Source organism: Sander lucioperca, chromosome 11 (assembly GCF_008315115.2).
Source record: "Sander lucioperca isolate FBNREF2018 chromosome 11, SLUC_FBN_1.2, whole genome shotgun sequence".
Lineage (NCBI taxonomy): Eukaryota > Metazoa > Chordata > Actinopteri > Perciformes > Percidae > Sander > Sander lucioperca.
In genome coordinates this window covers 13,053,725-13,077,522 of record NC_050183.1, presented here as the reverse complement: position 1 = coordinate 13,077,522, position 23,798 = coordinate 13,053,725, and the positions used below count along the sequence as shown (strand labels likewise).

The 23,798-nt window shown below is 39.6% G+C and overlaps 3 protein-coding genes across 5 annotated transcripts; 2 read left to right on the top strand and 1 right to left on the bottom strand.

Annotated features, from left to right (window-relative positions):
- Window positions 1-261: 261 nt before the first annotated feature.
- On the bottom strand, window positions 262-2,287 carry uba52 (ubiquitin A-52 residue ribosomal protein fusion product 1). Its single transcript, XM_031303913.2, has 5 exons — window positions 2,172-2,287; window positions 1,623-1,734; window positions 1,254-1,340; window positions 919-1,021; window positions 262-418 (listed from the first exon to the last, which is right to left on the bottom strand). Exons 2-5 carry the CDS (start codon window positions 1,723-1,725, stop codon window positions 325-327), a joined length of 387 nt encoding a protein of 128 aa, XP_031159773.1. The 5' UTR covers window positions 1,726-1,734; window positions 2,172-2,287; the 3' UTR covers window positions 262-324.
- A 1,179-nt stretch (window positions 2,288-3,466) lies between these two features.
- Window positions 3,467-7,915, top strand: LOC116053038. 2 transcript variants are annotated; one of them, XR_004105727.1, is made up of 8 exons: window positions 3,467-4,369; window positions 4,584-4,693; window positions 5,760-5,848; window positions 6,172-6,272; window positions 6,713-6,831; window positions 6,991-7,180; window positions 7,256-7,335; window positions 7,675-7,915. XR_004105727.1 is itself a non-coding variant. In XM_031303901.1 (7 exons), exons 1-7 carry the CDS (start codon window positions 3,850-3,852, stop codon window positions 7,698-7,700), a joined length of 1,167 nt encoding a protein of 388 aa, XP_031159761.1. In that variant the 5' UTR covers window positions 3,467-3,849; the 3' UTR covers window positions 7,701-7,915. The 2 variants fall into 2 exon arrangements, 1 of the variants encoding a protein (XP_031159761.1); XM_031303901.1 differs by lacking the exon at window positions 7,256-7,335 and having other exon boundaries at window positions 6,991-7,192.
- Window positions 7,916-10,113: 2,198 nt separating this feature from the next.
- On the top strand, window positions 10,114-22,669 carry arrdc2 (arrestin domain containing 2). Of its 2 annotated transcripts, XM_031303900.2 has the most exons (8): window positions 10,114-10,308; window positions 11,832-12,086; window positions 19,214-19,431; window positions 19,535-19,637; window positions 19,736-19,992; window positions 20,118-20,280; window positions 20,743-20,903; window positions 21,276-22,669. In XM_031303900.2, exons 2-8 carry the CDS (start codon window positions 11,837-11,839, stop codon window positions 21,327-21,329), a joined length of 1,206 nt encoding a protein of 401 aa, XP_031159760.1. In that variant the 5' UTR covers window positions 10,114-10,308; window positions 11,832-11,836; the 3' UTR covers window positions 21,330-22,669. The 2 variants fall into 2 exon arrangements, with proteins under 2 accessions (XP_031159760.1, XP_031159759.1); XM_031303899.2 differs by lacking the exons at window positions 10,114-10,308; window positions 11,832-12,086 and adding an exon at window positions 16,999-17,437.
- The last annotated feature ends 1,129 nt before the right edge of the window (window positions 22,670-23,798 follow it).

Genomic DNA, 23,798 nt, shown 5'->3' with positions numbered 1-23,798 from the left:
CCAGATACCTCCATGAACAGGCTTGCAACGTCAATTACTTGCCAAATTCTTCTCATGAATATCTTATCTACCTTTGGAAGAATTTAGCAAACAGTTCAGGAGTTTATTGCACCAGCTTTATCTTGTCAGTCTGGTTAATTCTTTCTTGCAGTTAAATTGACCTTGCACAGCCGTAAGATCTCAGATTGCACACATGAATTCAAATTAAGCCAGACAACAATTTCTTCCCGCCACTGAAAAATACAAGTCAGTCAAGCAGCATCATCATTTTCTCACATTTATTTTAACACAAAATGGCATAGAGAGCCAATTCTTGCGAAATGTCTACTTCAGCTTCTTCTTGGGGCGAAGATTGTTGGTGTGTCCACACTTCTTCTTACGGCAGTTGACAGCACGGGGGTGCAGGCGGGCATAGCACCTGCAAAACAAGTGGTCAGGGGCCAACGATAAGGAAATATCTCCTGAAATAACATTAAAGTTCTGCAATAGAATTTGAATGTACAATTTTTGCGAAAACAGATTAATTCTGGTGCTAACAAATTTATGATCTGCCACCATTTGGAGAAAGAAATAATAATCTAAATCAGTTTTTAGCCTAAGACTAAATCTTGTGAAACACTGGCTTAATGCTTAAAAAAAAAAAACTTAACACTAATAGCTACATAGCCATTCATTAATTACACAAAAGAATGACTGAATTTGACACTCTGCAATCAAATTACAGTACTATTCCATCTTATTTTGAATCCATGTAGTTCAATACGTCTTTTTTATAAAACTGATCAAACCACACTGATTGTGGTGCCATTTAAAGTGTTTGTCTTAAATTTAACCTCATCACTTACTTCACAGTAAACTGCAGTATCATACAATCTTAGATAAAGTTAAATAGACTGCTGGCTGATTTTAAAGACTTACTTGCGGCAGATCATCTTGTCGCAGTTGTATTTCTGGGCCAGCTGTCTGAGAGAAGGCTCGATGATGCCACCACGCAGACGCAGAACCAGATGCAGAGTGGATTCTGATGGACAGGTAAGACACCTTGATGTCAATCTCAAGCTCAGTCACAACAGCAAACCGTCTCTACCTAAGCATTTTACAATAACCAAGTACACTGTAAAAGCGTACAGTTCTTGGAGACTCCTGTTTTAACTTATCTTTTGCTGTTAAAACTTTTGTTTCACTATAAGAATCTTGTCTATGGTTTATTGTGACCATTGACACATTCAGCTTGAATTGAAATAAGCAGTTACCTTTCTGGATGTTGTAGTCAGACAGTGTGCGTCCATCCTCAAGCTGTTTGCCAGCGAAGATCAGACGCTGCTGGTCAGGGGGAATTCCTGCAAACACAATACTTTCAGCCAAACTGCAATTTGACCATGAACTATTTTTATTTTAGTTCAAGAGGCAGACATGCCAAGTGGATAAAAAAAAAAAGACGAAATATACTGGCTTGGTCTGAAGCAAAATACCTATACTTAAACACACACACCTTTCTATCACACTGCATAAATAGTCAACCTGAAGGTAAATGGCTTCCAAAGACGTTTTTGTAGTCAAAGTTGCTAGCTAGCAAACTGTCAAGACTCCCATCACGTTGAGACTTAAATGTGACGGCTCACCTTCCTTATCCTGAATCTTTGCCTTGACATTTTCGATAGTGTCGCTGGGCTCAACCTCAAGGGTGATGGTCTTCCCCGTCAACGTCTTCACGAAGATCTGCATGTTTGCAGGCTGAGAGAAAAACTGTCGTTAGCTCAAAGTTTAACGTGCATCTAAATAGCTGACAACACGATAACTGGCAGGCACCATCTTGACAAGTCAACGACAAAGAGATCCGTCATCCACATATATTAGGACCGAAATGGTAACGTTTTAAACATTTGTATTAATCGTGAAAGATTTCCTGGTTTTTGGTAAGCAGCTAACAATGTGTGTTAGCTAATGTTAGCAACAGAGTGAACTCGGTGCAGGGCCTCGCCACATGCACGTAATGTTAGCGTGGCGGTTAGTCACAATTTTCTCTATTTTCTACGTTGAAAATGAGCCCGTAATACTTAATACACAATTACTGACGACATACGACGATCAATGTATTGTTTCAATCGCATTCAACAAATCAACGTTCACTATAAATCGATAAATATATACTGGACAAAACGTGTACCCACCCGGCCGCTAGCTGAGCCTCAATGAAAAGAGAGCGGAAAAGGCTGACGCTGTCAAACGTCACTTCCTTTTGCTTGTTTCCTTGGGAATGAAAGCTCCGGAGTGTATTTTGACCATATGATTTAAACGATTTTAACCAAAAGGTTAAATTCTGTTAATTAAAAATTATTAATTAGAAACATTTCATCTTATTTAGCCATTATTCATGTTAATAATTAACTTTAATAAAATAAAAATGTAATGAGGACAGCCGTTGTAAATTACAGTAAAAGATAAAACTACAAGACACATTATGAGAGAAACCACACAGTTCAACTTATGATCCAGAATTTTATTATTATTATTATTATTATTATTATTATTATTATTATTATTATTATTATTATTATTATTATTATTATTATTAAATTATATTCCAGAATGTTATGTCATAAAAATAGACCGAGAGTTCGGCAGCGAGCAGTATGATTCACTTTAAAAGCGGACAGTTTAATAAAACATTATGCCTAATATAACAGAATGTTATAATTGAGAAACGGTGTTCAGTCACATTTTGATTTTTGAGCACCTAAATTATTTGGTTTTCATTTTTAGAAGTCAGTCATACACCACAGTAGGCCGTGTCTGCGCTGGACTGCTCCAAAATGAAGTTTGACTGACACCTGCTGTTGTAATGATGGAAGTAATGTTGAACCACATTGTGAACATGCATGAGCAAAACAAATGTGTGAATTTGTACAAGTATAGCCAGCAAATACAATGTATCAATTGTTATTTGTAGCCTACAAATTTGATGTTGCCTACTTTATCTTTTATACATACATTTCCATATATAACGTGCAATTTAGATCTAACCAGGTCTTTCTTTTAATGTGGTGTTATACTACATGCACATATAGGCCTACCGGTATGTGTGATTTATTTTTATTTTATTTGACAGGCACCACACACTTTCAACAGAATTGCATTGTGCACTCAAGTGCAGACTGAATCATGCTACTGCAAGTTGATATTGTAATTTTATCTAAGGTAATGCTGAAATATGCATAAGACTCTTGAAAAGGGGAAGCGTGTCCACTCCAAATATTTAGGAAGTTCCTATAGGTGAGTAAACCTATATCCAAATTGTATATATTTTTAAATATTGCTAGTGTATTATTCTATTATTATTTCATGTATATTGTTTCCTATTATTTAATGTTTACTCTGTATGTGTGCTGTGTGTCTGAAATTTTGCTGCTGCAACAACCTTCCCATTTTTTGGGATCAATAAAAAATCTATCTATCTATCTATCAAGCTGCCTTTTAGTAATACCAGCAAAACCAGATAGGTTTATAGCTATACAATCAATTTCTCAATGAACCGGGAAGATCTGAATTATTTTCTGTCAAGGCTCATTACTTAAGTGTGAGCAGTTGTTTGTGTGTCAAATTGAATGTTACAAAATGTTACAATTGAATAATTTTGTGCATCCAGTCCACTCATTACACCTGGCCATGTAATAGGACACCAGCCATGCATTTGTTTCTTGCAGTAGCTGCAACAGTATCATCATCATGTTCCACAGCACAGGGGTTTCCATGGTGAGGCATTGTAGCATTTTTCACCTGCTGCAGTAGAAGATGGCTGGCTTAACCAAAGGGTTACAGTAATAAAGGGGGGCATTGTTAGTATCCAATATGACTGCAGCGGCAAAAACACTGGCCCAAGCCCGTTCTGTGGGCAAAGACTTCCACCTGTCTACCAACATCCCATTTCTGGACAGGAACAATCCAGATGCCTTCTCAACATGTTCCCAGAAGGACTTCCAGCCTTTTTCTTCCAAGAAGGCAGAACCTTTCCGTCCGCCCGCCCAAGCCCATTTGGATCACAAGGACTTGAGGCACATCAAGGAGTACCTGACAGAGGCGATGGTGTCCTACCACCCTCACCCAATGCTACAGATCACCCGCACCCCACGCTGGACCACACTTCACACCAACTTCAAGATGCAAACAGACCCAGGGGAGGTTGCTTTCCTCACCACACAGTCCCAGAATTTCCAGCCCCAGCCCTTCCAGCCTCCTCCCACTCTCATCCGACACACAAAGGCCAACAAGAAGACCCAACACGTGGAAAAGCTCCCAGAGAGCACCAACAAAGCCTCCTTCACCCCACATCGTCGCTGTCCTGTTGTAAAAGCCACAGCTAAACATCTAGGTTAGTGAAAGCATATTCTGAAAATGTCTCTGCATTTTCTGAGTAAACTGATAAATCCATACTAGATTATGGATTCAGAGCTGAACCACACATGATTATTGTGAACATTCGTCAAACTCAGTTAGGAATTAACTGTAAGCCTTCAAACATCATCGCGTTGTAATGAATAACACTGAGAGAATCTGTGTAATAACATTTTATATTTTCTCTGTAGAAGAGGGCTTTCCCACAATCAAAGGGGACAGACGCAGTCACAGCTTTGTCTCTCATTACAACAACACCTTCCAGGGAGCCTGGAGCAGAGTGGCTAAACCTGTAGAAAAGGTAACATGGCAGCAGCAGATGTTGGTCATCATGAGCTATCATGGTTTTTTATCCAACCAAACATTTCAACTCTTGAGAGAAACTGTTGCCATAAGACTCAAACACTGATTTTAAAAGTCACAATGAAAGAAAAAGAAATTGTCACACTCTACTTAGCATCCTCATGTCTCTGCTTTAGCTCAGATATAATCCAGAATCTTCCCTGTATACTCATTTGATCAAATGTAGAATTAGCAGCAGACACACTCCACATTTTAATTAAAACATCAACAGTTTTGAGACTAAAAACTGCATCAAAAATTCTACATTTACTCAAGTTCTGTAAGTATGTCCATTTTGAGCTAATTTTTACTTAACTTGGGTATTTCCATTTCCTCCTACCTTAGACCTATACTCCTCTATATTTGAACTACAACTATAGCCACTAGTTTCTTCGAAGATTACGATTTTACATTCAAAACATATGATAAACATATAAAATATAATTCAAAGTAGCTCAACCTAGACTAGTTACAACATTAAAATGCTTCACATTCTGCATCAGTAACAATAATGACAACAGCCATTCAGGGGCTCAAGTACTTTTAATTTTTGATACTTTAAGTCAATTTGCTGACATTGTGTCACTTGATTTTAAATGCAGGGCTTGAATAGAGTACTTCATTGTTGTATTACTACTTTTACTTGAGTAAAAGATCTGAAACGTTATTTAATCACTGGTACTAAAGCATAATTTCCCCTATATTGTTGAAAAGGCATAATCAAAATTTGAAATGTTTTGACCCCAAAATTTGTATTGTTGTTGTCTACATCCCTTGGTGTATTACTACTGGTTTAGTCATGGCACAGAAGTAGATTTCGGAACCATCTTAAATGGTTTGTTAATCTTTAAATTCTCTTTCCAGAGAAGACGTTTTCTCAGAATTCACAGACAGACAGACAGGTTATAGAATGCAGCTCAGCTAAGTGCATGACAGGGGTTGACCTTTACATGAAGCTTTCTATGAAATGGGTATTATTAGCCCAAAACTGTGACTTTGACTGTTTTAACAATATCTTTCTTCAGCACTCCTCAGTGACTATGGGTGATCCTGTGAAGATTGTCGAGAGAGAGACGACCCACGCTGCGTCATTCAGCTGGCCCACTGTCTGCAGGTCTGCAGCTCTCTGCCATCACTGTCCTCTTTCTCCTATACAAGCAGATGTCAAACAGTAGAAGGAACCATGGCTGTAGGGCCTGGTGTAATCTTTCAGATCTCTTTTCAGACCTCTCTTGGTTTCACTGCATGCTTAAATTTGGGATGCAAGGATGTTTGAGGTGTCTTGGGTGCAAACATTGACATTTAACTCACAGGCCTTAATATCTAAAATATTACATTTCAAAATGATTATTGTCACTCTTTGAAAGTTCAGATTATTTGGTGTTGAGTTTATCTCCACAGAAATATAACAAAAGCATTTATGTGTTTTTGATACAGGCCAGTTGTGGTGAAGGAGCGTTTGAAGCTCAGTCTTGGAAATTTCTCTAAGGACTTATGGTCGTCCACATCCAGAGAAGCCTTTTGTCACCACAAGCTAGGTGAGTGTTTCCTGTGTTAGTGTCCTGACAATTTTCATTCTTTCAAACTGACAATTCAGATCTGTTACTTTAATTTGCCATGGTGAGGATGTCTTCCATTCTATAAAGAAACTAAGCAGCTGCTTAGGGCCTTCAAATACCAAGAATTTCCCAAATGGGCAAAGAACAAAAGTAAAATCCTTTGTTAATTAAATTTGTTTTGTGCTAACTGTAATGAACAGTTAGTTTTAAAACTGATTATGGTTTTTGTTGACTGTTGTGCACATTTAAAAAACATGGGTGCTTACATGTTAACAGTTTGACTATTTGTAAATGTGTCTTACCTTTATTTTAAACCAATCAAACTAAGATTACACAGCATTGTGATACAGATAAAATGCTACTCTATTAATCTGTCTCTGTTATCCTTCCTGGATTATTCTATTTGGTTTTTATCCCAGGAGATCCAGTTGTTGTGACGAGGAACCAAAATTGCCATTCCTTACCCAAGGGGGACACTGATACGAGGTGCAACAAAGAGATGATGTATGTCACCACCAACAGAATCTCCTTCTCTGATGTGAGATCACATATCTTCTACATAGTTATTTGTTTTTGTAATATCATTGGTACATAATTACATTAATCAAGTGAACATTTTTCACACATGTTCCTTTAGACTTACGAGTTGATTTTGATGTGTCATATTTGATCATGCTGACTATTTTCCTCCCTGTAGCTGAACCACAGAGAGCGTCCGGTGCACGTGCTCGGGGCTGACCTGATGACCAAGAGCCATGTACAGTTCAGCCCACCTCATCTGTCGGGCCTGTACTACACATCCACGGCCAAACAACACTACAGCAAACAGGAGGGAGAGCGCGCCAGACCAGCCATTCAGCTGCTGAGCAACATACTGAGTGGACCAGGTGACAGAACAGGTCTGTTTGTGTGTTTAAATGGAAGTATATATAGATATTAAATATGTTTAATCTGTTTGGCAGAACATGAGTGTTGAACTATCAAGCCTGATTACCTCCCTTTGAAGACCTGCAGACAGACACCTTGTCTGTCACAGCAGAGGGTGAGAGATTATAAACACAAATAAAAAATGTTCCCACTCACCTGTGTAATTGTAATGGTATTAGTAGCAGCAGCAGCAGCAGCAGTGTAGTAGTTGTTGTCATAGTATAGCATATAGTAATATGGCAATACTATTGGTAGTAATAGTTATTGTGGTAGTATCAGAAGTAGAAAGAGTAGGAGAACCAGCAGCCATTTTAGAAGGTAGCACTTGATGCTCCTGAAAAAGAATGTGATGCGTCCCCATCTCTTTGTACATGGGTTCATATTTTTTCTCATCATTCAGCATAATATTATATAATAATATGATATTGTCTGCCTCTTTTTCTGTTAATCATAGAGCAACATCAGGTTTCCACTGGCTGATCAGCACTTCTGCACCTCCCACAGTGAAGACTACACGGCCAAACCTATGATCTTGCAGCCACCTGCCTACAGCCAGTTCAGCACTCATTTTGTCATGCTGTAACTAAAGCCACTCTGTTATCACCCCCTAGTTTTGTGTTTTTTTTTAATGAACTGCATAATTCTCATAATCTTACTGGGCTGATTAATAAATAACATTTTTACTTAGAAGAGTACATGGGCCATCAGACTGTGTAATGTTGAAGCAGGGTGCAAGTGCAGCTTTAGCAGTTAGGTGGCTTAAACATAAACCTTCTCCTCGCCTGTCTTATTTTGGCCAAAGGGGGGAGTAGCCATGGACTTGACTGTCCTACTTCCACCTTGTTTACACTGTCAACGATAACTGCTAAAAAGAAGGTTAGTGCCTATGTCGCAGAAAGATTCTCATCCTCTCTCTCAAGCATGATTGACCACAAAACTGTGAAAACAATCTGTGTTGTAGCAATAACCAGTGGTGGAGGAAGTACTGAGTCTCAGTACTTAAGAAAAAGTACAAATAACCAGAGACATATACTTACTTTAGTAAAAGTAGAAGTGCCACAATGACAACCCTACTTAAGTAAAAGTAAAAAGTGCCTGATTTTAAATGTACTTTAAGTAATAAAAGTAAAAGTACTTTGCATAACGATTTATTCTCTTAATGTCTATATTCTAATAATTTTAAAAAAAAACAGTAGGCATATGGCCTGTGGCATTTTAATTAAGTTAGTTTAGGTTAATTTAATTGTGCTTACCATCTGTGGCCCAGTTTACATTCTGACTTACAATTCTGGTTATCTATCAGGGTGATCTGCATGATTCTCGACTTTGCATTATTTCTACTGCACACATTTATCTAGCGAGAACACACGGGCATGGACAAGTACGTGCTGTACGAGCTGAGGAGGACCGGGAGTGTTTTTAAGATAAATATATGGGTTGTATATTAACCTTATGTGAACGGAGCAGTAACGGGAGCATCGGTAGTACCGGGAGCGGTACGCGCCTGGCCAATAAAAGCTATTGAAGGGCGGGTCTTGGCGTGGCCGTGCAGGAGCCGCTGCTGAAGGCTTCCCTGCGGACTGCAAACGTGTGACGGTCAGGAAGACGTTTTGGCAGGGGGAAAAACTGATCAGAAAATGTCAGGAAAATGTAACGGAACGTTGTAGAAATGTAGTGGAGTAGAAAGTATAGAATTGCTGCAAAATGTAACGAAGTAAAAGTCAAAAGTATGCACTATTGATTCTACTTAAGTAAAGTACAGATACGTGAAAAATGGAGGCTAGTACAGTAACGAAGTATTTGTACTTCGTTACATTCCACCACTGCCAATAACACAGCCTTGACCCTAAGATGCAGGCTCTCTTGTCATGCAAGCAGATATGAATAAAGTGAATCTAGTGAACCAGGTCATCAACCTGGTGAAAAGGCAGCAGTCCGGGTGTGGGCTGGAATGTCAGCTGGCCAACAAGCTCAGGTGGGGTACAGCTGCAACCTGCAGGAACATGACAGCTCTTCTTTGATTTTGCCCTTTTGTTGTGCCAAGAGAAATGCCAAATAAAGATACATTTTTCAGAGAGATATGTTAATTTAAGACCATGGAATGTATGAAAAATGCATATTCACTTTCATATTCATATTCATATTCATATTCATATTCATGCCGTTTGTTGTGCACCTTGTCGTTTAAAAACATCTAATGGGTGAGTAAGACCTGCTCAAGGACATGCTTCTAAAGGCTTAATTTGAACAATAGTTATAGATATTTGACTACATTACATGCAAATGTCTCCGTATAGGTTTATTTAAAGTTATACAAAGGAAGTTTATTTCTTACTGAATTCTCCAGTGATTACATGTATTTACTATATGGAATTTATTATTAATAGGTACTCCTGTAAGGTTTTCCAAAGACAGCTGCTTCAGTGATCACCCAATGTCATAAACTTTAGTTTAAGCCAACATATGGCGTAATGATAATGTGAGGAACTCTTTCAAATTAGACACATACAAACAGAGACACTACGTTTTGCTGAGGTGATTTGAAATTCTCCTCTAAAATATATTTTACATTAAAAATTTTTTTTTTTTTTTGGTTTTACATTTTTTAACTACTTTGTGAAATACCGTTTTTACATAATTCAAGTAGCCTATCTCATCATATGTTCTGCAGGCCTACGTAGCCTACTTGTTCTTTTTCTATGTATTTTTTTATAAGAAAAAAGAGATACCAAACTGAAAGACACACTGCCTTTATAATAAAAGCCCACGTGCAACCACAAAAATCATCACTATGGCATTGTTTTTGTAGCCTATCATTTTTTTCCTATTTTTTTCTATTTCTTTATTTTTAAATAAAGAAAAAAAGAAGAAGAAGAAAAAGAAGGTCCTCCTCCTGTTAAAGGGGGCGGGCGTGCCTCGGGCGTACTGTTGCTCATTGGTGTAATGCTGTGTTTCTGGGCGTTGAAACCTTCGTTTGTAAAGGCTGAGCTTCCACTGAACATCGTCCAGACGGGGTGAACACACAATCTGGCTTTTTCACCATAAACCTCGTCTTTGAGAAGACCACTACTTTGCTCCTGTCCTGCCGGTGAGTTTAACGTTCACCACTGTATTTAAAAAACTGTCGCGGTTCTCAATCCTGATTGGCTGAGACCCCCACATAGCCGTTTATAAAATGCACGATAAACCGGCCGCACAACGGACAATGTAAATATTATTAGATCCACAGAAACAGTTGTAACAGAACTATTTCAAAATCATGACAGTCAGTTGTTAATACAATATTATTTACATATTGTTGACTGAAAGTAGAATTTCAGTTATTTGACCTTTATGTGTATGAATATTTGTATTATATTCATATCCGGCCACTGATACAGAATTTCATTTAAAATCATAAAAATAAAAATGTTTTTGTTTATTTGTTTGGTATTGGTGTAATGTAAACGTTTGTCTGCATATTAAAGAGGTTAGTATAGGCTACTGTAACACCTTATAACCACGTTGTTGTATTGTTAAAGATCACACCTGACACCATGATATCGAACATTTCCAAAACGTGTTTTAGGGTGTTTTCACACATGAAAGTCCGAACCAAGGTCTGGACCAAGGTTCATGTTTTTGTTACATTGTATACATTTGATCCGGTAAGTTTTGGTTTCACACTGCAGTTATGCAAGCGCACTAAAGATCTAAACGTGACAAAACTACGTCCTGCCGTCATCACATACGTGAGCTGCGTCTCCAGATACTTATAATTGATTGGTTTGTAGACGGGCTTCCCCGTCCTCTCGTCTCCTCTCTCTGTGTTGGAGTTTTTTCAGCTGACTGCTGCTCTCCTCTACTGCCGCGGCTCTTTTTGTTTTGTTGTGATGTTGAGAAGCAAGACACGGGAACTTTCTTTCTGGAGCATTTATTCAGAGACAAACGGAAACCTACACTGTACATTTACTAGCACTTAACAAATAAACTGCTGATGTATTCTCTGCTCTGATAGCCGACAGCTGTCTGCTCTGAACGCATTCCCCGTCACTCTCTCATGTAGCCTACACACTAAGCACCGAGCTATTCCTTAAAGGAGCTATTCCCCGGTCTTGTAACACAAGGAGAGCCTGCCAGAGCTTCTTGTATTTGGTCCGAAAATCCGAACCATCCAAAAAATGCTTTCACACTATAAACGAACCGGACCATGGTTCAGTTTGGTCCGGACTGAGACCACCTCTTTTTATCGGACCAAAATTTGGTCTTTTGATCCGGACCGTGGTCCGGGGGAGGTTTCACACCTCTAATTTCGGTTCGGATCAAACAAACAAATAGCAAAAATCAACAGTAGCCTATGTTCTGTTTAATGGAAAGTGCACATTTAAAAGCAGTCTAGGACATTGCATACTATTATTTGAAAAGTTATTACAGGACTTCACGTGTATAATTTGCTTGTTAGGGTGTCCTGGAGCCCTAGATGTTTAAATCCTTCATGCCTCCAGCTGGCTCTGGATATTTGCAGTGTGGTTTTTAAAGCACCTGAAACCAGTTCTACACACACCTCCTATGAGTATTAGTTCGTGTCTAGCCCTCAGCCTTGTCAAACAGTTTAACTGTCTTCACTCATAGAAACGATGGTGAACACCATTAAGTCTTTCAAGCTGGAGCTGGATGGTCCGGCTGATGCAGCGTTCACCGGAGGGGAGGTGGTGTCCGGCCAGGTGGTCCTGGAGCTCCGCAGGGACACCAGAGTGCACTCCATGAAGGTGCAGGGCAGAGGGGTGGCCACAGCACACTGGCTGGAGAACCGTGGCATGAACGCCGTCTATAACGACTACACCTCCAAGATCACATACTTCAGGAAGAGACAGCATCTGATCCGAGGTCAGTGGTGAAGGCTGCAGATGGTGTTAATCCCCTAAATGGTTCATACTCTATGTGTTTACAGTATTTATACTTACTGTGTTTAATTATTAGACTGGTTGTAGAATAACCACATGTAAAACCAAGGTGAATTACAGCTGCAGCTGGTGAGGTTGCTTCAATAAAAATTGTCATATGTTTTGCATGTAAAATGTTCTTACATTTTTATTTTATAGTTATTAGTTATTTAGCTAAAAAAAAAGGTGTACAAAAGTGACTAGAAATAAAATATTGACAATGACTATTTGAAAATGCAGAACATTGCTTTCACTTCTATAAAAATGGGGTTGTTTTTTGTGCTGACCTTGTTGTAGTTTTTGTGTTTTCATTTGTCCCCTACTGTATCAGTATTCTTGTAAAATATAATTCATCCTTTGTAGCTTTGCTGTGATATACATTGTAACTGTACATCAGCATGTATTGCAGCGGGTTGATGAATAACTTCTTTCTCTGTGGTGTAAAACTGCTGATTTGCTCTTCCAAGTGCCAGCTGGTAGCCACTGTATCTTGTAGTCGCTGCACTTTGCAAAATGAAGCCACCTGGGCCAAATGTGCTGCATGGAAACCTGGGAGACAAGTTGACTCTGGGTCGTCCAGATACATCTGCCCGATAACCTAATCCTAACATTAAACACATCCATTAGTGCTGAGTCCAAATAAACACAACTGGTTTACTAAGTGCTGTGTTGTACAGGACATAACTCTGTAAAGTGTGAAATTCCCTTGGTGTGGAAGGCACTGGCAGCTTAAAATTAGACAGGCAGAGAATATAGTCCATTGTAGCTAAGTAGATAAACTGTAACCAGTGGTTAATGTTTTATTAGATGCTCTGTAAACAATATACTTGGTTTGATTCCCCAGTGTGGTTGGACAGGTAAACATGAATGGAGGTGAGAGGCTGAGTCTCAGATAAGAGCAGGGTTTGTGTTGTTGTTGTTGTTGTCGTCACTTTCGCAGAATGCACACAGCCAAACAAGTTGCAGAGTAATTGAATCTAGAATATAATTTGTGTGTCTCAGTTCCACGTCATTTGCTGCTGCAACAGCTGTGTATGCACGGTGGTTAAAGGTGCACTGGGCAGGTTTTGTATGTTAATATCTAGCCCACATTTCAGACTAAACAATGACTACAGAAAAGTAACATATCACCCATTAACTGAGATGCTGTACTAATGGGCTGCAACTAACAAATATTTCAATAATGGATTGTCCATCAGTTTTTTATGTTTATTATTTAGTATGAAATATTTAACATGTCATTTAAATAGGCATATATACCATTTACCATCAGTTACCATTTACCAAATATGATAGGTCTGGCTGCTGTTGCTCCTATTATTATTCTGCTATAGGAAAAAAATACAACCCAATCACAATGGTCTTGGGTGGCGCTAAGCCCAGGATGCAGCGATGGTGCCCATGCAAAATAGACAGTGGAAGGGGAGGAGAATGCTGCATGAAATATGTGGCCAATGGCAGGCTTATACCCACAGTCTACATCTGAAAAGTCAGACTAACACCAACTTCTAACTTAGACCACCACTTAAACAACAGTTTTAATTTGATAAGAGATGTAGAAGAATTATCTGTAAATACATAAATATTTTTTTGTTGGTATTTTTACTTTATGAATTACCAGCAGTTAATAGTTCATCAATATTACAATATAATATGTTATAATCAATTTTATGTTGATCAAGTAATTGTTTAAGCACTGAAACAGGAAAATCTGGACCAAGCATTGAGGTGGGGAAATATTACATTATATACCATAAGATGATATCAATCATCATTTGTCAGACATTTTGCTAGAGCATTTATGCCATGGTATCTATCCCTTTTGATATCTCTGATAATATATGATTTCTTTTATGGCAATATTGGATTTTTACATAATGTTTGCATCATTGTGGTGAAGTACTTTGATTTGTATTTAAACTAGACTTGGTGTCACTACACAGGATTTCTCAATACTGCAGTTTTGGGTCAGGGTCTGGGGGTTTGGAGGCACAATAGTACTGGTCGGCTTAATACAGTGTTAACTGCAGATGGCTACCAAATACTAATACAAATGAGATATGACAGCATTTCACCCAAAATGACCAAATTTATCTGATGATAGGATATTAATATTATATTAAGAATATTCTGATAGACCATATAAGATCTTCTATAAAAAGTAACAAAACTCGAGATTAATCATGAAATGTATAAAGTCAAATAAAATCTCATAAAATAATCAAAACAAATGGTATAGAAATATGCTTCTGTTGTTATGAACAAATACAGTGTACCAGTATTCGTTGTGCTCTTTTGTCCCTTTACACATAATATCTAAAAAATGAATGTGACTGATTCATAAATGGAGCTTGAACTCTTCTGTCAAATTACAGGCAATTTTGTTTTCTGGATTGTGGACAATTACTACCAGTAGAGAGGCTAAGGAGCCGTCAGTACGTGGGTGGTTTGACCTGTAAATGTCTCTCAGACCGACATTCTGTATAGACAAATGTTAACTGCAGAATCTGTCCAGGAAATAACAGTGCTTTAACCTTCTCATATAAACTCCAAATCCTTTCAGAAACAGAATCACTTTTATTATGGTTGCATGTGCAATTGATTGGGCAAAGCTGTAAATATAAATGTTAAAAAAGTAGAAATAAGGATGTTGTGTTGGGTATCATTTACTTGGGACAACAAATGAAGAGAAAGTGAAAGACAGAGGAGAAAGGAAGGAAGGGGTGGGGGCTGTTTAAAAAATGCAAGCTGCGTCGCCGCAGCAACCACAAAAACAACACGTGGCTCCCCTTGGCCCCATCCTCGTCCACCACACAGCCTGCTGCTGCTCTCCATTCATTTAACAATATGGTATCATGATCAGCTCATTTATCTTTTAACTTTTTCATAAACAATTGTTTTTCCCTTTTAAAGACAGGAATGTATTTGAGAGTCAGTTTGGTTTCAGTGGAGAGGTTTGTTGTGTTTTTTTGTGAGTTTTTTTTATTTATTTTTTTTATGTGCTTCTCATGCAAACACCACTGAAGAATGACACTTTCTCAAGCCCCCCTTTTGCTCTAAAGTATACGGCTTGCTAATATTTGTTCTACAATGTTGTGCACTCAGCAGCTCTTTAGTTAAACAAAGAGAAACTCACATGGATAAATATGTTTACTTTAGCCTGCAGCAGTGGTAACATGCTTTTAGCCATGATTAGGGTGATTATACTGAGTCATCTGCACAGCAGGACTTTTTATCAGGCCCATCATTCTGTGCAGAGACGCATTCATCTTATCAAGACCGAGGCAGGAACTGGTAGTGTCAGGCTGCTGCTTCTGGTCACCAGCAGGTGGCATGCTGGGCTTTATTTTACCAAAGGCCAGAACTTCCTGAATGTATTTTGAGCAAAAACTGACAAATTGATTCAAACTGGAACACTGACCTCTCAAATATGACAAAATAATTCTGCTGATAATTTCACATTTCTTTGGGCGAAGGAACTGATTATACTCAAGGAAAGATGCAGGGAAACCTCCTTTCTAGTAGTTTCTACTTTTGTACTAACCTGCAATGAGTAAAATAACAGTGAGGAGATAGTAAGTTGGAAAGATAGTAAGTTGGAAAGCCCCTCCAGAGGCCCAGTTTTCTGCGAGCACCATCTACCTAAAGTCTTACAACTCTTCCTAGATTCCCACTAATCTCCAGTCCAGTTGTCAGGCTGTGTAAAAACATCCTGGCAGTCCTGCAGCTGTGCACACTTCCTCCACATTGCCTGTTGGTGGCACTGGAGCGCTAACTCCTTACTCCCAGGGAACAAAAGAGTAAACAACTTTGTTTTTCACAGGCCAAACTTGATTTTTGTTCTGAGGACTTTTGAATTGTATGAGGAGAGTAACCCAGTTGAGAAATGAGGTAGTGTTTGTTTGGTTGCAGAGTTTGTGAGACAAAAACTAATTTGCCTTTGTTTGCAAATGTTGAAATTTAATTTGATGTGTTAAGAAAAGGCTGCATTGGTGCTATTAATTCATGCAATGTTGCACACGTTTTCTTTATCCTGGGACTTTTCCTGTGATATCTGTGTGGGATCCTTTTATTATTGACGTTAGAATGACTGCAGTTATTTGGTGGCATAATTTGAATGCCTTTGTACATAGCTGTGTGTTTTCCATGTGATATGTACAGTATGTTCAAAGTGACATGGAAGAAGAGGAGTAAACAGCTTTGGTCCAGAGTGAAACTATTTTCCTCTGAGCTGTGCGGGGCGGATCTCTGCCAGATGGAGGCATGCTCAGTAAGCCTGTTTTCTTCTAAGAACCTGTAACCATCAATCACCAGCAGGCCCTGTTTTCCTCTCTGCTGCCTCCACACCCTGTCTGCATGTTTATTATGCTGCCTTCAAGCTCAGTACGGAAATATGGTTGTTATGAAAAGAGCTGCACAAAGTTACCCAACTAAGTTGTAACTAGGACTGAAAGATGTGACTCGCAGGTGGGTGACTGTCATGAAACGTTGTGAAGATGTGATACATTATGTTTTCTTTCTTTCTAGTTTGATCTTGATCATGTTTGTTAATGTTGACATCATGAGGTGGTTTTGTTCTTAGTCTTTGTCCAGACTTGTTATGTTTTGTAGCTGGTGATACCTGAAGGTTGATCAGTAAATTAAAGAAATATACTTTTTGGCCTGATGAGAACATTATCCTTTGTGTTATGATGCTTTAAACAAAAGTACAACCCCCCCCCCCCGCTACATGTCTTACTTAGAATAAAAGTGCAGCAATGAAAAGTCGGAGCCAAGGAAGGAGCCCCTGAAGGCAGCATCAGCCTTCAACCCTCTCCTGAGGCCTTACATAATAAATGAAGAAATCCCGCCCACTTGCTCAGCCTAAATAATGCTGCAGACTGAAAGTGCTCACAGTAGAGCTTTAGACAAGTGAATGAAAGTCGTCTCAAAATACACTTCAGAACTCTTTAATATACTGCGGAACTAGAATAAAGGAAGCATTCACGTTTGCGTTTGAAAGGACTTGCACAACCTGCAAAATGATTTTCGACAAGTTGAAGAAGTTTGACATCGTCTTCGACTCTCCGGAGGGGGACTGTCCTCCGGTGTTCAGCAGCGGGGACGTGGTGTCCGGCCGGGTGGTGGTGGACCTGTCCGGGGAGTGTCGGGTGGACTCACTGAAGCTCCACGCCGAGGGATTCGCTAAAGTGCACTGGACCGAGTCCCGGTCCGCCGGCTCCAGCACCGCATACACCCAGAACTACAGCGACGAAGTGGAGTACCTGAACCGGAGAGAGGTGCTGCTGCAGGCAGGTCAGTCCGCTGTGCAGGCGCGGTGATGAGGAAGACTACAGGGGGTGCATCCTGTCTGTAAACCTATCAAAGTGTCAGCTAGTAGGGGATCAAAACAGCAAAAACAGCAAAACTAGCCTCCTCTCATTGAGCTTATGCCAAGCGAATGAAACAATAGTGAAAGTGGTTTATTTGTCACTGGGACACTGGACTGGTTGTTTGTCAGCAGACTGGGAATATTATTGTTTTCATGGCTTTAGTATGCGAGTTAAACGGATCGTGAACATGGTCCTGCTTTTTTCTGGTTGTATTAGTGTCCAGTTCAGTCAAATTGTAACTTGTTTTTGGAAGTGAGATGTTTTCCTCACATCTGAGATGTTTTGTTGGCTATGCCATGATTTATAAACGTGTTGTTGCTGTAGATGCACAGTTAATAATTCATCTCTGTGAATGAAGTCAAACTTGAGTTCACATGTTTTTATCAGGAGCCTTTCGAGAGATGTTTTCTTTGTTTGTGGCTACTTCCTTGAAGAAGTAAAACCAGAAATTCTTTGGTAAAACTGAACATCCAGATTCAGGAAATGCACAAAACAAGTACTCAGGCATCCAGTCATTTTTAGGGGACTGTTATTTATTCGGCCATATAAGAAGCTTTGTTGTTGGTCATAACTGGATAGTATACGTATAGATAAGATAGAAGTATAAAAGCCCTCATTATGTAGGAAAAGAGCAAACATGTTGAAACAGCTGTCTTTGCACTCCTTTATCATTGTATCTGTTGAAAGAAATAGTTCTGAAATCAGACCTTTCCTCATTCGAAGAAACTCCAGGGTTGTTTTTCTCCACAGCGATGTGGGAGAACTTCCGGTTTCTGCTTTCATTCATTTGGCACGGAGTTGTTTTGCTAGACAGGAAATTCACAGCCAGGGCTTCATCAGCTTAATTAATGATGTTTTCCTCCAGTGTTTAGTCTCACTGCTTGATTTGGTATTTTATAAAAAAAACCTGTTTGCAAGATAAAATAACACAAGGTTAAAGATTTTGGTGATGTTTCAAAAGTATTTTGCAGACCATGTACAAACCGCAGAACAGGAAAAAGCTCATAACAATCCACTTGACCCATTAAGAGGATTAAACAGTGACAATATTGTTATATAAATAAAGAAGGAGTTTCCAGCTCACAAAAGGGACACAAAACACATCGAGTCTGTTAAACGCAAACATATGTTGTTGGACCTGTGCAGCAAGAGAGAGAAAAAACAGAGCCGTTGAGACGGGCTGTATATTATACAGAGGAGAACATGTTCTCAGTCAGCACAATGGAGCAGGAACCGCCCCTTTGAACAAGCACAGAAGAGAAGCCTTGTGATTGCGGAGAAAGACAGAGAGATTTCTATTTCAACAAGAGTCACACTATTCTTACTCTCTTAGGAAGTCAACTCTATTTATGTGTATTTCTAAAGAATACTGATGTGTATTTTAAAAGTTTGAACTAGTTGTGCAGGTTTAGCATAGTTTTATCAGTATCACTTCTTTTCCTTCAAATAAAGTAATTAGCCGCCTTCATTTTTGTGGTCTAAACTCACACAGAATAATTTAATCGGTTCCAGTAAAGATTAAGAATCTTTTATTATTCAGTTGTGCTGAATGAGTGTAATATAACTTTATGTACACATTATGACACCAAGAGAAAGAAACTGGTCATCTTGGAATTGGATATTACACTCACTGTCCTGTGCTCTTGAAATCAAATGAACAAAATGGAAAATGTTCTACTTTTTTCCCTCCTCCCCTCAGATAACGGTGATGTGACAGTCCTTCCTGCTGGCAGACATGAATTTCCATTCAGCTTCCAGCTGCCTGAGGAGACGCTGGTCACCTCCTTCGAGGGGAAACACGGCAGCATCCGTTACTGGGTCAAAGTTAAGCTACACAGGCCGTGGGCCACCGTTAGGAAGATCAAGAAGGAGTTTACAGTCATCGAGCCCATTGACATCAACACGCCAGCCTTACTAGTAAGCATCTTAGCCCTCACGTTTCATGATTCTGTCATTGCACACTTCATGATTTTCTGGGTGTTTTTGAGGCACTTGGCTCATTTGGTTTTAACCTTCCCAGGCACCACAGGCTGGAACGAAGGACAAAATGGCACGAGCATGGTACCGCAACTTTGGACAGGTGTCTGTAACTGCAAAGATCGACCGCAAAGGCTACACGCCAGGTGAGAGGCTACCAGCTAAAGCCACTCTCTCTAAAAACAGTCTTTGTAGGCTAGTTTAGAAGTGTCCGCAATTTCTAACGTACTTTCTCTCTCCGCAGGTGAGATGATACCTGTGTTTGCGGAATTTGACAACGCTACCTCCAGATCAGTTGTACCCAGAGCCTACATCACTCAGACACAGACGTTCATCGCCCGTGGCACCATGAAGCAGAAGCGCGCGGTGGTGGCCACACTGTGCGGTGATATTGTGGGGGCCAGATGCAGGGAGACGTGGCACGGTCGCGCCATTAAGATCCCACCTGTGGGTCCCTCCATCCTGCAATGCCGCATCATCAAAGTGGAGTACATGCTCAAGGTGAGCTTGGTCAACAACTGCTTTATTTCTCAGGAATTTTAGTGATTTATTCCCTCTTTTCATGCACACTGCTGTGGCACTTTTCACATATGTCACTAAAGGTTGTCCTCTTTTCCTCTCACCAGGTTTGTGTTGATGTTCCTGGGACATCCAAGATGTGTCTGGAGCTGCCACTGGTCATAGGCACCATTCCCCTCCATCCCTTCGGCAGCCGGACCTCCAGCGTCAGCAGCCAGTACAGCGTCAACCTTGAGTGGCTGCGCATGGCCATCCCCGAGCAGCCTGAGCGTAAGTGTCCTTTTAATACAACAGAGATGTGTAGGTCTAGATGTGCATAGGGACTCTTTTCTGGTTAAACAGTAGAATTTGTTGTGGAAGAAGAAAGACTGTCACTGTCCTTTTTCCCTTTTTGTCAAAGAGTATAATCTGCTAAATCAATAGTTTGCTACTTTTTGCCTTAAAAGAGCCTCTATAAGCTTTATTCATTTGTGGGCCAGGTCCGTCTTTTATTTTTATGAGCACTGACTGCCAAAATACCACCGGGTCAGATGCCAAGATGTATAAACAAAGGTTTTGATTCAGCAGAGATTCATGTTGGATCAAATCGGTGTTTGTTGGTGCAAAAGGCAACAAATGTTATGTGGGTTTTTAAGAGTTTTAACTGCAGTGATGACTCAGCAGCTTAGTGTTTGGAACTGTACTGTTCTTTTGAGTCAGACCAGTAGACTAATCCTGCTTCTTTCCCTGCAGCCCCTCCAGATTACAGCTCCGTGGTGACAGAGGAGGAGGCCGTGCAGCGCCACAATACGGTTGTCCTGCAACCCGCCGAAGACCTGAGTGGGATCCTGGAGCGCCCCCTCATGGCTTTTGTCCAAGAATTTCGCTTCCGACCTCCGCCGATATACAGCGAGGTGAGTCACTAAAGACTGCAAATAACACCCACCTAAAACCTTTATTTGTTGTTTGATTGGCATAAAAAGTATTTTTTGTGTAGATATATTTAAAATGTTCTTTCTTGCCAAAAAAAACTCTTGAGATCACAGCTGAATGTATGTATATATACTGTGTGTGTGTGTGTGTGTGTGTGTGTGTGTGTGTATATATATATATATATATATATATATATATATATATATATATATATATATATATATATATATATATATATAATTGTAGTAACTACATGCAGAGTGTATCCTAGTCCTTTGCTCAGAATTTTTTTTAAATTATCTGCTTACTTAACCTTTATCTAATGTGTCTTTAATTCCATTTCCTGCCTACAGGTTGACCCCAATCCTCAGCCCTTAAACATGAGACCTCGCTGCATGACGTGTTGAACCATGAGCCCTACCTGAGCGTCAAGCGACTTAACTTAAAAAAAACAAATCAAGAGATTTGTCTTCTCCTGGATTACTTCTCTCCGATAAATGGCACGTGGTCCCACCGAGTGTTCGTGGAGAGGGACTGGAGCTCCACGGAGAGTTCAGGAGACGGAGCTCACAGGAACTGGATGTCAGTGGAGGAGCGGCCACTCTGTTTCCAGGTCATAAAGAAAAGTGGACACTTTCCTGTTCTGTTCCGAGGAAAGTAACTTCTCCACATCAGTTCCTGTCCTCCCCAAGTGATTTTTGGCTCCTTTTTAGGAGGCGAGCTACAAATACCTCCCAATCAACGATTCCCTCATGTGAAGCGAATTTTGGAAGGGGATTTGGGGACATATTGGGGGGGGAAAGTTCACTTGATATTTGTCAGTAGGAGAGTTGGAGTTGCACCTGGTGTTCAAATGTTTGAAGAAAAGCACTCTTGATAAGTTGACATGTTTAGAAGCACATTATCATCTTTGAGTGGCGTAAAGAGAAAAGTGCAATTATTGTCTTAACGTTCCAACTCTCCTTGTCCTGGCAACACAGTAGATTTGAACACCGTACATTGCTACGCATTGTGTGACTCAGCCGTGTGCCTGGTGGTTTCTACTGTTACTTAAGCATATACTGTATCTGAAGGTGTGATGGTGGAGCAGACAAGTCAAGTAGCAGATGTAGATGTATTTTATGCATGCAGGTCACAATAATGTAAAAGGGAAAAATACGTATGCCTTAATTATCTGCAGTTGAAGATTTACATGGGAGTTTCAGGGAGTCATTCTCTCATGGAGATGAATAGAGCTGAATGTATTCTGCAAGAACTTGGATGGTATGTGGATGAATTCCAAGAGAGGTGTAATGTTAATGCAAGGCTTAAGGCACCGAAGTGTCAAGCTTTGGTTGTTGATTTTAGCACAGTGATAAAATAGGATGAGCAGTTTGTGTATAAAGCTGCACAAGGCTCATAGATTAATTCTCCCAGCTGTTAAACAAAGCAGGAGGAGATGGAGACCTCTGAGCCATGTGGTCTGAAGCTTTTGATGGAAGCCAGATGCCTTGGTGCTGTGGGGCGCTTTTTAAAGCTCAACCAGAGCACAGTGCTCAGCGTTCAAGTCGTGCCTTAAACTGGAGATGCCACTAAAATGTATGGACAAAGAACATTCCAAAAACTGTCTTGAGGATTATTTTTTCTCCTCAACTTCCAAAAAGTTAAACTGTTTTTAAAGAAGTCTTCAGGGTCAGCTGTGTGATTTTTGTTGGCACGCACTGAAAAAAACAAACATATTTTTATACAAATTGTTGATTCACAATCTTGCCAAAGTTTTGTAATTGTTTTTTTTCTAATAAAAAAAGATTGAAATGATGTTTGTCTTTAGTGTTTAATTCCAACTTTGACTGGTATGTAAGCTGTACACACTTTGTAAGGGTAATAGTAGAGGGCCTCTGTTTAGCATGTTGCGTGCCAGTGGATTGGTACATCATGTACACTTGAACATTGTGAGTTAAACGATATCCTTGCCAAGGACACGGTTCACTGGAGAAACACGTTACACTCTGGTTCAAAACATCCATTACAGACAAGTTTGACTAGTGACAGCTCTAATATTGAGCACACACACAATCCAGTTTTTTTGGGGGGTTTTTTCTTCCCCTTAAAAAAACAAGAAACAAAAGTTATTGCTTCTTCTCACCACTGAATCATCGGCCACATTGAGTTCAGCTCATATATGGATCTCATTAAGTGTCCTCTTGTACAGTTTGTTCCTTGTTTACATGAATATTCAACAAAGATCCCAGTTTTTTTTGCCACATATAAGCACATAGGAACAAACAAGCAGCTCAGTGAAGTAAACAGTGTCACACAAAGCTATAAACATGGCTGAAGGCCAAGCGGAAGAAACTCTGGGGTCTGTTCACTGAAACATCTTAAAGTAGGAGGACAGCGAGATGTGCAGCGCAGAGGATGGATTAGAGATTCAATGAGAAGGTTTTATACTTGTAAAATACTTTGTGTTGATTTAGTCAGACCAAATTGCTTTCAAATGAAACTTTGGAGATGGTTCCAGCTAACGTGAGGATTTGTTGTTTGTTTTATATCATTGTTATCTGAATACTTGGTGAACTGTGAATCAGACGAAACAAGCTATTTCACATACCAAACAATTAATTAAAAATAGATAGAAAAATAAATGACGGATTTAAACATTTGGTCCAGCCTTTATCTCAACCTGACACCTGACAGGAGTCTTTCAGTAGGATTTGCAGTGGTGTGGCGTCATTTCACAGCTGTCGTCATCAAAGGAATGACACAGGACCAGAAATAAGAGATGATAACAATCTTATAAATGTCAGAGGATGAAGAGGGACTGGCATATTCACATCTTTTATTATGAATAAAACCAATTTTATATCATTTAAAAACAACCTTGACGTTTGTCTGCT